The sequence below is a fragment of the Typopeltis vanoorti genome, chromosome 2 (assembly GCF_054136105.1).
Source record: "Typopeltis vanoorti isolate ZY-2024b chromosome 2, IOZ_Tvanoo_1.0, whole genome shotgun sequence".
NCBI classification, from domain to species: Eukaryota; Metazoa; Arthropoda; class Arachnida; order Uropygi; family Thelyphonidae; genus Typopeltis; species Typopeltis vanoorti.
In genome coordinates this window covers 35,157,721-35,174,516 of record NC_143550.1, presented here as the reverse complement: position 1 = coordinate 35,174,516, position 16,796 = coordinate 35,157,721, and the positions used below count along the sequence as shown (strand labels likewise).

The 16,796-nt window shown below is 35.8% G+C and overlaps 1 protein-coding gene across 4 annotated transcripts in view; it reads left to right on the top strand.

The window, feature by feature from the left end:
• The window catches only part of aux (cyclin-G-associated kinase), a 482,129-nt gene that overhangs the window by 418,538 nt on the left and 46,795 nt on the right, over positions 1-16,796 (top strand). For 3 of the 4 annotated variants that reach the window (XM_090404291.1, XM_090404283.1, XM_090404277.1), the window contains exon 23: positions 9,524-9,666. In XM_090404291.1, the coding sequence (XP_090260417.1) occupies positions 9,524-9,666 (143 nt within the window). Of the gene's footprint in view, positions 1-9,523; positions 9,667-9,891; positions 10,124-16,796 lie in introns of those variants that run through there. The other variant, XM_090404298.1, reaches the window with a different exon arrangement.

Sequence of the window (16,796 nt, the reverse complement as noted above, 5' to 3'; positions counted from 1 at the left end):
TTTACAATTGGATAAAGGATTAACCACCTGACCAGCCATTATGGATCAAATACACATCTTCATACACTTCGTATCCATTATATATTTCAATGTAATATCAATGGTATTACAATTTTAACATGCACTTCACATCCGTGATAAACTTGACATCTATAGACGTCTTGGCCGGTAGCATTGTTAAACCATGAATATAATTTCTTGACATTTTTAATTTATCATCATCAAATTCCTTCGACATATCCTCAAGGGGGGGTGTACAGGATATGATAGTACTACATGAAAACTTTACATCATTACTAACTTCCTATCCACAATTTTCTTCCACATCAGTCTGTTACTTGTCAAGACTCCAACATTATCAGATATTATATTTCTATCATCTAAAACACTCTGTACAGCATCAATCCACCTATATCTTGGTCTTCCTCTGGGTCTTTTTCCTGCCAACCTGGCAGAGAACACTTGTTTTGCTAATCTTTCCTTTCCCATTCTGTTCAAGTGACCATACCACCTGAGATTAGCTCTGCTAACACATTCCTGGATGCTGACAATGTCAAGTTCTTTCCTAATATCCTCGTTTTTAATATGATATTGTCATTTATGCCATCTGTTCACACCCCTAATCTTTCTCAGGACTCGTATCTGTAGTCTCTAGTCTTTGGTGAAGTGTTTTATTTCTAATCCAGCTCTCAGATCCATAAGTTAAAATCGGTTTGAACACTGTCTTGTATACAGCTAATTTATGTTTTCACTAATTTCTCTCTTATTCCATATAAATTTATTCAGTTGACTTCCTACCATACCAGCTTTGTTGATTCTGTTGTCTATTTCCATATTTAATTTACCATCTCCACTAAAAATCGTGCCTAAGTAGCTGAAATGTTTTACTTGTTCCACAGGTTCTCCATTCACAAAGCAGTTGATATTTTCAACTATTCTGCCTATTTTCATTGTCTTTATCTTTTTATTGCTGACTTTCATACCATATCTATTACAACAGTTATTCAATTTAGTCAGAGAATCTTGCTGACTTGTAGCGGATTTATTTTGAAGTATAACATCCGCATAAAGCAAAGAGCTGACATTAACATCTCCAATTTTGATATCAGGTTTAATACCACTTTCCTTCATAACGTGATCCATATTGATAATGAATAACAGAGGGGATAACGTACATCCTTGTCTGACACCAGATTTAACATTAAATCATCTTCCTGTACTTCAAATCTCTAATTGCTATCTTACAACTCAAATAAAGACTAAGTATTGCATGATATAATGCCCCATTGACACCGTATAAATGTAGAGTTTTGAATAGCTTCTTTCTTGGCACCTTGTCATATGCCTTTTCCAGATCTACAAAACTTAAATACAGATCTTTGTTATATTCCCATGATTTCTCAACTATTTGTCGTAAAGTGAAAATCTGATCCAGACAGCCTCTGTTTGTCCTGAATCCAGCTTGTTCTTCACCAAGCTTTTTTTCCACAATTCTTCTCAACCATTTCTCAAGTATACTTGCATAAAACTTATCAGAAACACTCAGTACCTCTCTAATTCTCACACTGTTTTATTTCCCTTTTTATATATGGGTACTATGAGAGCTCTACTCCAATCATCTGGAATTTGTCCCTTTGTCCAGGCCTTCTGAACTATGCAGCAGCCACCGTAAGACTTTTATACTACCATACTTGAGCATTTCTGGTGAAATATCATCTACTCCTGCTGCCTTTCCATATTTCAGGCTTTTGATGGCTTTTTCTGTTTCAAATATAGATATGTATTCCTGACTATATGCCTGGTCAGTGTTTTTTATCACTTTGCTGTCATCACTTGCTGTTTCATTTAGCAATTTTTCGAAGTAATTACTTTAAGGATATCTTTTTCTCCTGTTTTCATGTCACCTTTATCTCTAATTCCTTTTACAGCACTCTTTCCTCCATTTCTGAGCTTCTTCAACAACCTCCAGAATATTTTGCTAACTTCTTGATATTTAGTTTCTATGTTCTTGCCCAAGTCCTCCCATGACTTTTGTTTAGCTAATTTTGCAGTGTTTAGCTTTCTTACATTTGTCTCTGTATTCTCTAAGAGCACAAGCTGCCTTATTTGCCAGGAACTTTTGATATGCTTTCTTCTTTTCCTTCACTGCCTCTTTAACTTCCTGTGTCCACCATGGAGCTCTGATTTTTCTATCCTTGCAGACAATCTCATCTCATGCCTCTCTGGCTAAATCAATCAAGGGTTTCTTCAAGGCTTGCCACTGAATCTCCAAGGTTTTTTTCCTGTTCTCAAACTCTTTCATTTTTTCTTCAATAATCTTTGTGTATTTTAGTCTACAGTTCACATCTCAGAGCTGCTCAACTTTTATTCACTTTAAAACTTTCTTACATGTTCTTCTTTTCAATATGAAATTCAATTTTATGCTGCTCAAGATTAAATAGTGATCACTTCCAATTTCAAATCCTCTGTACACTCTGGTGTCCTGCACCAGGGAGAAAACATTATCAACAATAACATGGTCAACGAGACTTTTTTTATTCTTTGCCTCTTCTCTCCATGTGAATTTGTGCACATTTTTATGTTGGAACATGATGTTAGTAATAACCAGTCCATGTCCTGAGCAGAAATCCAACAAGTATTTGCCATTATTATTAGCTTTGCTCTTTTCTTCAAATTTTTCCAAAATATTTTTGTATGTCTGACAATCATTTCCTACTCTATTTAGATCCCCAACAAGGACCGACTTTTCCTTTTTCACTGTGTCAGTTGCTTTCTCTAAAACCTCAATAGTAGAATTTTTAATTTATGGTTGTCCATATACTGGAGAAATTGCTAAGAACTTGAAAAGGTTTGGTATCTATTTGTTGAAGGAACACTTGTTTCAGTAATTGGGTAACTTTTATAATAAAGTAACAAGAGTGGTTGACAATGAAACATACTTTAATTTTGTTTTTTTGATTTTATAAAAGCATTTGATATGGTGGCAGTCTTGAAAATGTAAGTAACAATTTTAGAATTGCAAGAAATGAGGCAAAAGAGTGTGAGAATGACCAACTAGTGTAGAATCTGACTCTCAAGCAAAAATATTGAATTGGCTAGTCAATACAGCAAGTACAGGTAGTTGGAGACCTATAGGGATGCTAAATTTCTATACTAATGCCAGCAGTCAGTTAGTGCAACCTTCACAAACATTATAGACATTAGTGAGACTTGGCTAACATCACATGGTGTAATTACAGGGATAGAATGTGATGGATTACAGTTGTAGACACTCAGGAGAACATAGAATACTCGAATAAAAAAATACTTTCCTTGCATGTACCTTCACAGGACAAAGTGCAAGCTTTGAAAGGCTGTGGAAACAGCAAGAGGTCTGAAGCCAAAAACAAAACTAAGAATAAAAGAGAAAGAGCATAAGCAAACAATATTTTATGCCGATTCTATGATAAGGGGAGTATTTCATGAAAGTGCTATAAAATCTTGTTTCCCTTGTGTGAAACTTAATAATATTAGTAATGCTGTTAAAATGCAGAAAGGGAAGGTGAAAGAATTGATAGTTTTGGCTGGAACCAATGGCCTGTGTGGTGAAAAGTACTGTATGAGAGAGAACTTGGAAGAGCTATTGGAAGAAGCAAAAAAGAAGAGCAAGAAAGTGGGGTTTGTGAGTTTGCTGCCATGTTATAATAGAGGCAAACTGAAACGTGTAGAAAGGCTTATGTGTTCATTGTATATGTTGTTTAATTTTGACGGTATATATCAGAACACAGAATTATTAGTAAATAATTATTTATTGATTTATTGCTGATATTTTGCTGGTGTTATAACCAGCATCTTCAGAGCACAAAAACACAGTTTGTCACAGTCTGCGAGACTACAACAACATGGTGTAACAAAGGGACTAGTTGAACAAAATTGTAGCAACAACAACACACAGACCAAAGTCCTAATTAGGTGCCCTCTATCTATTAAAAAAAAAAAAAAAAATTGTAGCAACAACACTAAGACTAAAGTTCTAAACAGAAAAAAAGAGAGAGAGAGAGAAAGCAGGTAGTACTTATGTCTTAGGATGACTGTCTCCCAGATCTTAGGCAAATTTATACAGCCATATTTGTTGAGATTCGGAGTATGTTTTAAGGTTTCCGTTGCTTCTAAGAACAATCTCTCTGACTTGTAAAAGCTTCTGTGCAGTACTTTTGTTTTCTTCCAGTTGATCCTGTGTGCAGGGGTATCCATGCTTTGTATACCCCTGTGTGCTAGGCCCGACTTGCCATAGTAATAGTGCCGGATGTATCTTTTATATTCACTGATGCGGATGTGCACAGTTTTTCCTTTTGCTAATTTGACACACACAGTCTGAATACAGTGCATAGTTGATGTTTATTGAGAATTCTAGATATCTTTTCCAGTGTGCCTTTAATGATGGGATGGTGACTGTTTTGTTGTAGTTCTCTGTGGTGGAAAGTGGGAGTGGTTTCCTAGCAAGAGCATTGTCATTGGAACAGATTGCTCTCTCTCTGTGGGTTAGCATTTTTAAGATAGCATACTGTTGAGAAAGGTGATGGTGTGATTGTTTGTGTAAATATGTGGATTTTCTAAAAACTGAAAATGATAAGGAACTATCTGGAAGACATGTGATAAGTGTATCCAGGAAGGGCAGACAGTTATTAGCTTCCAGTTCCATTGTAAAGTGGATTTTTGGATGTTGGCTATTTAAATGCACTAAGAATATCCAATGGGCCATGTAGTGGCCAAATAGCAAGCACATCATCAACATAACATAGCCAAAGTGTTGGTTTGAGAGTGGCTGTATTGATAGCTAGTTTTTCCAGGTGTTCTATGTAGAAGTTAGCTAATGCGGGAGAAAGGGGAAAGCCCATGGCTGTCCCGTCTAATTGTTTGTGTATATTTTCCCTTTCCATGTGAAATATCCTGCACGTATTGTGAATTTAAATAGTTTGAATATATCAGGGGGAAAGTGTGACTTCAGCAGATTAAGGGTTTCAGTTAGTGGTACATTTGTGAATAGTGAGGTGATATCAAAGCTCACCATTGAGTTTGAGCTTTTTATGGTATGGTGTTCTAAAATACTTTTTAGATGGGCAGAATTTTTGACAAAGGAGGGGAATTGTTTGTGAGAGTGGCTAGTAGCTTTGCTAAATGTCTAGCCAGTTTGTATGTGGGACTATTTATACTATCTATAATAGGGCATAAGGGTGTACCTTATTTGTGAATTTTTGGTGTTCCAAATATCCTGGGTGTTTTAACATGGAAGAGCTTGAGTTTGTTTACTGTTTCTTGCACACACTTTTACAAGATCAGTCAAGATGTTGACTGATCTTGTAAAAGTGTGTGCATTTTGTTTTCATATTCTGTTTTTTTTTTTTTTTGTTTTTTTTTAGGACTTTAGTCTTTGTGTTGTTGTTACAAATTTGTTAAACTAGTCCCTTTGTTACATCATGTTGTAGTCTCGCGTACTGTGACAAACTGTTTTTGTGTTCTTAAGATGCTGGTTATAACACCAGCAAAATATCAGCAATAAGTCAATAAATATTTATTTACTTATAATTCTATGTTCTGATATATACTGTTTAAATTAAACAACAGAGGCAAACTGAGAAGAAGGATGATGATAGCTCATGAAGCAATATGCAGCTTGTGCAGAAGGAATGATGCAGAGTTTGTGGACCTGTGCCATAGTTTGATGGACCTAAAGCTTTGTACAATGCCTGTGAACTGCACTTAAATGGATTTGGAGTTAGATATCTAGAAAGATCTTTGTTAACCGAGAGTGTGGAAGTGCAATGTCAGGTAAACTAAAGAAATTAGGGCAGATGCAGAGGGTTTGTGAAAGCACCCATGAAGCAAATGAGTGTAAGAATGACCAACAAGTGCAGAATCTAGTCACACATGCAAAAATATTGATTACGGTAGTCAATTCAGGAAGTAAAGGTGACTGCGGGGGACCTAGAGGGATGCTGCAGTTTCTATATACTAATCCCAGAAGCATCAGGAACAAGAGTGAGGAGTTTTTGACATTGGTTAGTGTAACCTCATATGTTATAGGCATTAGTGAGACTTAGCTAACAGTAGATAGTGTAGTTACATGGATATAATGTGATGGATTGAGCATTTTCAGGGAGGATAGAGTAGACAGGACATGTGATGGAGGATGAATACTGCTGATGATAGCAGATGAATTGCAGCCAACAAAAGTAGGAGTGAGTCATGCAAATGCCAGTTCTTTTGAGTCAATGTGGTGTGAGATTAAGTCCAATAGGACAAAATATAAAATTGGTTGATGCACTGTAGGCCAGGGATGACGTGGAAGGCGTGCATCAACAGATTAGTATACAATAAGTACAAGTTGATTAATTATTATGGAGGACTTCTACTTTGGAGACATAGATTGGATGGAGAAAGGATCACATTTAAGGAACGAAAAGGAATTTATACACTTACTGAGAGATGATTATTTGAAGCAGAAGTTAGCGTGGGGACTTGGAGGGGATTAGTATAGGATCAGAAGATCTGTCTGTAACTATAGTGGCTGCATTGCCTCCGTTGGAGCAAGTGATCACATGGTCTTGACTTGGGAGGTAGCAAAACATGTGGAAATATCAATTAACACGTTCGCTGCCACACTACTTTGGCATAGTTTGTTCCCATACGCCAAGCAATTTCACTTCTTCAAGGTCAGTACGGGTAATCTCGTTGCCGGTGGTAAGCGTCATACGAGTATACGCGTAGCTGGCTTGTGTGGAGCATATACCATCTATGAGTATACACTGTTTTGCTGCTAGCTCCACAAGCCAAGCATTTTCACTTCTTCAAGGTCAGTACGGGTAATTTCGTTGCCGGTGGTAACCGTCATAGGAGTATACTCATAGCTGGCTTGTGTGGCTCATATACCAACTAAGAGTATACTCGTAGTTGGGTGAACGTGTTAAGGAGGATATGTGTAACTACAAGGCATGTGATTATGATACACTTCGGAGGCAGCTTGAAGCAGTACCATTGCATAAAGATCTACAAAAAAAGAAGGATGTTCACAGTGCATGGAGGATAGTTAATAGCTATTTCGAGGAAGCAATATCACTATGTAAACCCAAGGTGTGGAGTGTAATATTGGGTAAGAATTAGATGATGAGTAGTATCACTAAGCATGAACTGCAAACAAAGAAAATGTTGTGTAGGGTATACCTCTCTATGATGAAGTTCTCGGCCTTCACCATAAATGGCAACAGATCGGGAAGGTTTTTTTTTTTCTAAGTTGGTACATCTGTCATAAGCATCCATGTGAAATTGCAAGTCATTCTATCAAGTAGTTTGTTTTATACAGCTGTCTGAAGCAAAAGTGTTGTCTGTATCCCTTGAAATTGATAAAATTGAGTATCTTGCAGTAGTAATAAAATTCTTTGTAAAAGGTTTAACGCCAAAAGAGTTTAATTCTTTGTAAAAGTTTAATGCCTGGAATAAATATATTAGTCCTAAGGAAGTTAATGTTGAAAAATAAAAATAATTTTTAAATTATAAATTAGTTTTTTCATTGTTAGGCCTAGAACTTTTCAGACTGCCCTTGTATAAGAAGAAACAAGACTAGCTAACTCATGAACAATACAAGTATCAGGCAAAAAAGGTGACTTGCTTGGTAAAGAAGGCAAAATCAGATTATCAGAAGAAATTAACCAAACAGACAAAAGGAAATCTCAAAGAGTTTTTGTTAGGTGACATACAGAAGGAAGAATGACTGTGAAAGGATAACTTTAATGAAGGGAAATTATAGAAGGTGACAGAGGCAGATGAAATTGTTGAGCTACTGAGTGATACTTATGCAAGGATATACCGTCCAAGTGAAGATATTGTTATGATAGAAGGGACAGGAACTGACATAAGAACAGATGTTGAAGAATTGGAGATACTTAGTATATTGCAGAATCTGCAAATACAGCTGTGGGACTGGATGGGATATCAGCTGACATTTTACAAGAATGTGCAGTGGAACTGGTGATGCCTTTCACTAGGCTGTTTAATCAAGTGTCTCAACTCTGGCAAAATCCCAAAAGAGTGGAAGCTGGGCAAAGTATTTTCTTTGCATAAAGGAGGATCTAAGTGTGGTTAGCAACTTATAGACCAAGTAGTTTCTCAGGAGTGGTGTTACAAGTACTGAAAAAAGTTGGTTAAAAAGAAAATTCAGGAATGGGTAAATAAGAATATGATACTTTTGAGAGGTAGCATGACTTTGTGAATGGTCAGTCATGCTTTAGTAATCTACTAAATTTCATAATAGAATGATAACTGAGATAAAGGAAATTACTATATGATGATACTGCTGGTAAAATGATGACTAATGGACAGGTTCCAAAATGAACTAGCTGAATCCAGGAGAAGACAGGTGACTAGTGGTGTGCTATAGGGCTCTGTGCTTAACTGCTGCTGTTGAATTTGGACATAAATAATATAGGAAATAATTTGAAGGGAGATATTCAGTTGTTTACTGATGATACAAGGTTGGGGGGAGTAATAGTTAACCTCCCTAACGGCCAAGATGGATGAAATAGTGAGAGAAATTGTACCAAGTTGTACTTATTATCCATGTTATTCAACGGGATGTTACAGAATTGTATCCAGATTCAGCTGGATACAATTCTGTAACACCCTTGACATCTATAAAACAATTCTGTTTTATAGATGTCATGACCAGTTGGGGGGTTAATCAAGGTGATACAGAGAGTTTGCAGGATGATTTAAATAGGCTGACAGTATGGGAAAAACATAACGAATGTCAATTTAATATGGGTAAGTATGTTATGCATTTTGGGATACAAAGATTCTAAGCTATATATCACATTCAGGGAAATGTCTTCCAGGAAATTGAAGTCAGGCATTTGGGTTTAGTAGTAAATAGGGAGCAAGAACACACTAACAAGCAGAGATAAGGGAGTTATCATTCCTCTTTATAAAGTCTATACGACCACATCTGGATTACTCTGCCCAGGTCTGATCACTTTGATTTCTTGGAGATAAGGAAATGGTGGAAAGGATTCCGAGACAAGTGACCAAGATTATGAGTGGTCTGTGGATTGTAAAAGTTGGCTCATAGGTGAAAAAGGGTGGATATGATAGAGACATTTAAGTTACTTAAAGACTTTTATAGAATTGATGTAGCAGAAATGTTTTAGCACTTGACTAGAGGGGCAGAACACAAGATCATCCCTGGAAGTTGGTTAATAGTGTGGTTAGCAAGTGTGTGAGGACTAGATTTTTTTTGCTTGGAGATTGCTGAATGAATGGAATGGGTTGTCTGAGTCATTTGTGAGTGCCTTGTCTGTTAATGGTTTCAAGCAGATGTATGATAGATATTGTGTTGATAGTTTTGGTCTCTCCCACAATGATTCTTAGGGCTCCATGGAGGTGCCTATGTAATAATAATAGTAATAAATGTTTATGTAGCAGAACTATTAATGAAAGTTACATATAAATAATTTCTTGACTATGTAATGTTTACAGAATGATTTATTTTTAGGTCCAAAACCAAAATTATGTGATGATGATTTTGGTGATCTCTTGGGCAATCTCAGTTTTGGAAAGAAAGATCTTGGCCCAAAAACAATTGGTGAGCTTCGGCGAGATGAATTGGCCAAAGAAATGGATCCAGAACGATTAAAAGTAAATAAAATTTTCATGAAATTGTTTCACACGAACTGTTACTTTTATTTTATTTTCAATTCCGAACAATTGGATATAGTCTGATTTTTTTTTTTTAATCCAGAATGTATAATGTTACACACAGAAATATTGACAACTTATATCCATTATCATTTGGCATTGCAGTCATTTCAAATCTTTTTGCATGTACTCCATTTCAGTCTAATATGCTATTGTTCTTTTCAGCTTATGCTCATCACTATGTAGATATCTCTCCCACAGACTGGTGGTGGATCTATGGATCTAGAGAGAAGGGACAGGAGATGATATCCCTCTCTCATAAAATCGGACAAAAAAAAACAAAAAAAAAACATTAAATTTGCAGTTAAATAATGAAAAGAAAACTTATTTTTATGCTTTTTTAATTATAATGCAAGCTAAAAATTTGAAATCTTGTTGAAAATTGAGTACCATGATAATTTTTCAAGAAAATGAGATAATAAAACAAATGTGTTAAATAAAAACCTAATATGCATTTCTCAATCATTTCTTCTTCAGTATCTTAAAGTCGAGTTCAGCTGCTGCTAATTAGCACCTAAATCATTATATACCCTTAAGTTGTACAATCATTTTACATGATTGCTTGTGTACCATTATTATGAAAATCACTCTTTTTGTTTTGCACTCTGTAGTGCAAACAAGAAGAGGGAATGTTGAATTAACAGTAAATAAAAGAAAGAAGATAAAAATAATTGACTTAATAATCTGATATTTATGTTACTCAGAGATAAAAAGAGAGCAACAAAGAAACCAGTGAAATAATCAGACAACACAAAATAAAATTTACATAAACAAATTGAAGAAATCCAGAAACATTTATCATCATCAGACCTCTATGCTATCCAAAGTCAGATCACAGATTTCTGTCACACACATCTCATTAAACTATATTTTACATGTTTTTCACTGTGTCTGTATTCTTATACTCTCTGGCAATGCAATTGACTCATCAGCCATTCTCCACACACATCCATGCATGCACAAAAAAAATTCTTCTCACTCCTCTGCTCATACTCTCTTTATAGAGTTTCTGAATAGACTCTTGTTCTATGCCTGTCCTTTTCTTAGTCTGATAAATCTCTTCTATATTAATCCTGCAAACTACCTGTTATCAACATATCATTCCTCCCATTTGCAAGATACAGCAAACTGCATGCCATCAGTCTTTCTTCATATCCAACATTCCACAGAATGGAAACCACCTTAGATAACTATTTCTCTACTTTTTTCCAGGTGTTATCCTTTCCATGAAAACAATGTGACTCAATGTGTACACAGCAGTCTGTATGCAGTCTGATCAAGACCATATACAAGAGAACCATTACCCTCCAATTTCTACCTATAAATTTCCTCTGCACCATTACCATGATCCCATTGTTATGTCCTCATCTAAGTTTTAGGTCTTTGTCCACCATCATTCCCATCCATTATCTCTTCCACTTACTTATAAGATATTCCATCAGTTATATACTCTTCACTTTATCTTTTCTTTCCAAATTTTAAAATCTTTTACTTTATGTTGCAACACATTCACTCAGTTTGCACATGCACAGTCTGTTTGTATTATCAAGAAGATGTTATAACATCTGCTTTGATTCTCTTAGTTTTCTCATTTTGCATCTGCAGACTGCTACATATATATCATACAAGTTAAACAAGCCTGCCCTCCTCCCCCCCAAAAAAATTCCTTCTTGAGTACAGGAGTCACATAGCAGCTTGGATTTGCTAAAACTCAGTTCTGGATACTAACTCACACCAACTTTTTCAACACCTAAACCATAACTCCAGATAACAGGTCACCTCCTTTGTATTCTGTTTGTTACAGCACTTTTTAAATAAGTATATCACGGATGACATTATCTCAAAACACACAGTGATCTATCAAGTGCTTTATTAAAGTAAAATTTACTTAATTTCACTTATACTTCCTGCTTGCTCACAATCCATTTCCTTCTCTTCCATTTCTGCAGCACCACTCAAGTTCTGTTCATTGTCACACTTATAAGGAGAGAATACCCTTATGAATTACTCATTCATCATTTCATTTATATCCTCTGTAGTGATTATCACCAATAATTTAAGATTTGCAAATGACCTAGTCATTATTGAAGATGAAGAATAACTAGACAGAACAGTGCTAAAATCAAGTGAAGAAGGAAAGAGACATGGGTTGATAATGAACATAAAAAAAAAAAAAATTCTGAGAGAAGAGAATGAAGAAGCAAATAAAGGTCAAATGAATATAAGCTGAAGAGGTTAGGAACTTCATATGCTTAGTTGAGCAACATGGTGCATAATTAAGTCTAAAAATGAGGTAAGATCTTCGCACAAATCTGAAAGGACTGGAACATATATTCATGAATACTTCTCTACGGATATGAGACATGGGTAATGGATAAGGACTTGGCAAGGCAAATATTGTCATTTGAAAGAACATTCTATATAAAGATTCTGTGAAGTGGATGGAGGAAAAAGATTATAAATGAAAAACTCCCTATTGAAGTGAATCAAAAAGGGAATCTCATGTAGAAAACAATTAGAAGAAAGCTTTTTGCAGGATGGTTGATAGAAAGGACAGCATAATATATTGTATAATGTATTGACTAATTGTTGCTCATACTGCAGACAAGAAAGTGATCCACTATTCTTAACTAGTGAGTCACCTTCTTGGTCTGCTGTTTGTGCTCCTCATGCACTGATGATTACCTTTCATCTTATGACTTTTTTTTTTCCAGATTGCATACTTAGCCTCTTCGTTCGTCTAGTTATTTTCTCAGGCATCTTCATGAGTCATAGACTCATCATGGTAGGTCTATACTAACCAGCATTCACATATCTCTCTCCTTCACTGATAAAACACAACTGCTTTTGGCAACTCATTCTACCTATTCCCTAACCTCCAACTAAAAACTATTTCTCACTCTTACAAAATTTCCAGGGACGACCCCTTAGTTTCTCACTTCCTGCTGTGTATTGGAAAAAATCTTCTGTGTCAATTCTCTAAAACCTCTTTAATGACATATATGTTTATATCACATTCTCTCATTTCTATTTATAAGCTAGTTTTTTTTTGTAACCTACTGACTTGTTATAATCTTGGTCACTAGCCTCTTGATCCTCTCCACCACTTTCTCAGTCCGAGGATTTCACCCATCTAGATCTGTGCACAAGATGTGGCATTATTAAAACCTTACAATAAGATATAATAACCTTCCTGTCATAGCTTGTCATTGTGATCTTCTTCATCTAAATAATCTTGTGATAATTTGACCATCTATGCACCCCTGTCCACAATCTTCCTCCCAAATTCCTGGCCTCATCAATTTCCTACAACTTATCTTTTTGTCACAAAATGTGTGTGACCTTATACTCTGTCACATTAAAGTGATACCTGTTACCTTTTACCCATATTGCTAGCCTTTTTAAATAATCCTGCATGATCTCTCTACCATCTTCATTAACTATCTCCTTTCCTAGTTTTTCATCATCAACATACAATTGGATGTTTCCCTGTAAATCTTTTCCTATATCATAATTGAATTCCTGACATGTATCCTCACGGAATGGACAGGATATTATGATTGTGCTACATGAAAAGTTACATCATTATTAATATCCATCATCATCAAATTCTGACGTCTACTCTCAGGAAGTGTGCAAGATATTATTACAGTACTACATGAAAAACAGTTAGGAACATTTTTCCTTGTTATTTCATTTTGGAGAGAAATTTGACAATTTCCCTCCAAATTAAACTATTATCTGTCAAGACTTCAATATTATCAGATCTTTCCTATATCATGATGCAAATTGAATATCAGTGGCCCAAGTATACAGAGCCATGTCATAAACTACGAGTCTCCTTCCTTCCTTGTGAATTTGTTTTCCTAATATAAGTTGCACTGTGATGTCTATCATCCATCACTAGCTTCTTAACATCTCGATTTGCTCCAGATCCCTTTGCAAAGTCCAGTGGTATCATTATGCAGCCATTTCCTTTATTCATCTCCCATATCATTTTTTTTTTAAAAAGTGAGCAAATTACTAAGACATGCTCCTACTCTTCACAAGACCATGTTATTTCCTCATCGAGTATCATATTCCTGTCAACACATTCCTGAATTCTGCCTTTTACCAACTTCTCCAGCACCTTAATTTCTTGAACTTTGGAATACATTTGGACATTGCTGCTGTTAAATAGTTCATGATTATTACTCAAGCATCATTGATATCTCTTAAAATCACCTATAATGACTCCAGTTTCTAATTTGCTAAACCAAGTTTGCCTCTATACTTCTTTATCACTGCCCTTCACATTTTCAAACCTATAGCAATGTCCAACTAAATATTTCATCCATTCTTCCTCATGCTATACTGTCTCCATATCACTACCACTATTTTCTCCTTGTATTATCTTCGCAAAATCATCTCTCTCTCCATCTCTTTTCCCATCAGGTTATCATCCTTGTCAAAAAAATGTCTTACTTGTTCCAACAATTTTAATTGAATGAACTTGATCAATACAATAATTTTTTTTGCCCTTATTTCTTATACTCCTGGCATTCATGAACAAATGTAATAATTCATTCCTAGTCTCTGACTAGTCTCACTCATGACACCTCTTAGATGGGACTCCTCCATGCATGCCCTTGGCCTTTCTTCTCTATTTCTACCTATCTCATAATTTTCCCAACATTCAAGTGCTCTACTTGCATTCCAAGTCATCTCATTTTTTATCTACACACATTTACTGCTTTTTCCGTCATCCACCTTTCTTATGTCTCCATTCCGACTACTGCAGTTCTATTCCTTTATTCTCTTTGTGCCCTATTCTCCTGTTTTTCAGCATCACTTTTTACATCCTCAGATCTCTTGTTCACCTCCATCATTACTCTCCCTTACAACAACTTTTCTAGCTGAGTCACACAAAAGGCATTTAAATGCAGTCTATCCCTCTTATACTATCTCATTTGTCCCTCAAGTTAACCCCCTTGCAATCACAAACTGTACTCCTTTCTTCTCACACAGCTCTACTAACGTACCATTTGCAATTGCTTCTCATTATTTCTGCTCACTACTGTCATACCTGGCAACATCGGACTGTCTTTCACTTTCCCCAAGAATATCTTGATATCCATTCTCATGTTGTCCTTCCCAACCAAAGCATTTACTGCTACTATTATCAACTCCCTTGCCTTTCATATCCAAAGCTTCTATCACCTTGCCCATTTTCCCTCCTGAAAGCAAATGCACATGTTCTTATTCACTACATCCTTAATATTGGAGTCCCCATACAAAGCCACTCTTGAATGATAATATAAAATGCAATTTTAAATAATCAAATCAATACCATCTAAAAATTATTAACAATTTTCATTAATAACAGCCTGCAACAAATACCCAACAACTCTTGAAATATGCAAGAAAATATAAACTACAAGATTGCAGTTGTTTTACTGTGCATTAAGAACATATGCATTAAACAGCTAAAGTGTTGAAATGGTACAATCTCAGTGTAGCTTTCACACCTATGAAAAAATTTCTGCAGTGCTAAGATCGCCCAAGTATCTCATCTGTTTCTTAAGAAGCCAGGTATAAGTAGAATATTATATATATAAAAAGTATTCTGCTCATGTAGTATGTACTTGGGGCAAATAGGATATTCAGGAGAAATATTCATGAAAGAGCATATCAAGGATGTAGAAGGAGGAAGAGGACACAAATTGGGCATGACGTGTGGTGGCGTTTTTTTCCCTTCAGTCATTTCAGACCCTAGGTGACTTTGTAGGCATTGCTCACAAAGTTTCCTGGTGAGATTTTTACAGGGTACTTCACCACTGTTTTGCTCAACCTCACAATTTTATCTGGACTTGGGACCGACATCTGGCTGGGACGTATTCATGACTGTAATTTATGTGTGTTCACAGGGCCATTTTGCTTGTTCTGGGGGACGAAAAACCCAAGTTTCTGGGTGAAAAAACCCTCTACTCTGTATGAGACTGAGTAACTCACCTTGCATCGAAAGAAACCAGATAAAGGGCATGGATTATCATACTACAAATGAGAAACATCAGATTATCTGGAAACTAACAAGAATGTGCTTTTGGTCAGCATACATAAAATACCTAAAATTCACAGAACAGGTTATGATGGTTGTTATCCAGTGAAGCAAATGTGTGACATCTCAATATAATATTAATTCTTTTAAAAATAATTCTGTTAACATTAATTTTGTTTTAAGAATTATTCTGCTGTATATGTTTTATTTGATTAATAAAAAAGGATATTAGCAATGCATGGGAGTTATTACAAATACATCAGTGATGCAATATCACAATATTTCCCTAGAATTCAAGGAACAGGTGAGGGTGAAATGGATGTGCAGTCTTATTATACAAGAGATTCTTAAGAAAAAAATGAGGAAGGAATGCCGTGGAAAGCCTAGTCTGAGTATGAAAAGAATCTAGCTTTGCAAGCTGAAGACAACAAGAAGAATTCTATCATCATTCTGCAAGTAAAAGAGTGTGAAAGAATGACTTCTGAATTGCAGGTTGTATGCATGTGACAGATGTAGAAGTGATTATTAACCTCTTCAACTAATGCACCCAGTCTGTTGTATGCAACTAGAAGATAATGGCACCTCTATGCTGGATGAAGCAATTCAGGGAATGAGGAGGTGGTACTAAAGATAGTTCATAAACCGGGATATCAGCATGGATGCTAAAAAGTATTCAACTGAACTGGCTGTGCCTTTGACCTGTATAATTTGAGTCTCAGAACAGGGAAAATTCTACAAGAATGGAAAGAATGTATGATAATCCCTTTGCAAAAGGGTAGTGCAAAGATAGATGTGTCCATTGACCTATCTCTGGAGTTGGGGGTATGAAGATTTTGGAAAAGTTTGAAAGAGATTACATGCAGAAATGGGTTGACAGAGAATATATACTTTGCAATATAAGGGGTAAGGAAATCATTTTGCCTCTTTACAGGGCTTTGATATGACCTCATCAGGACTGCTGCACACAGTTCTAGTCTAAGGGTGTTAAAGATGTGGGATGGGAGTACACTGAGACTGTGGAATACAGATTATA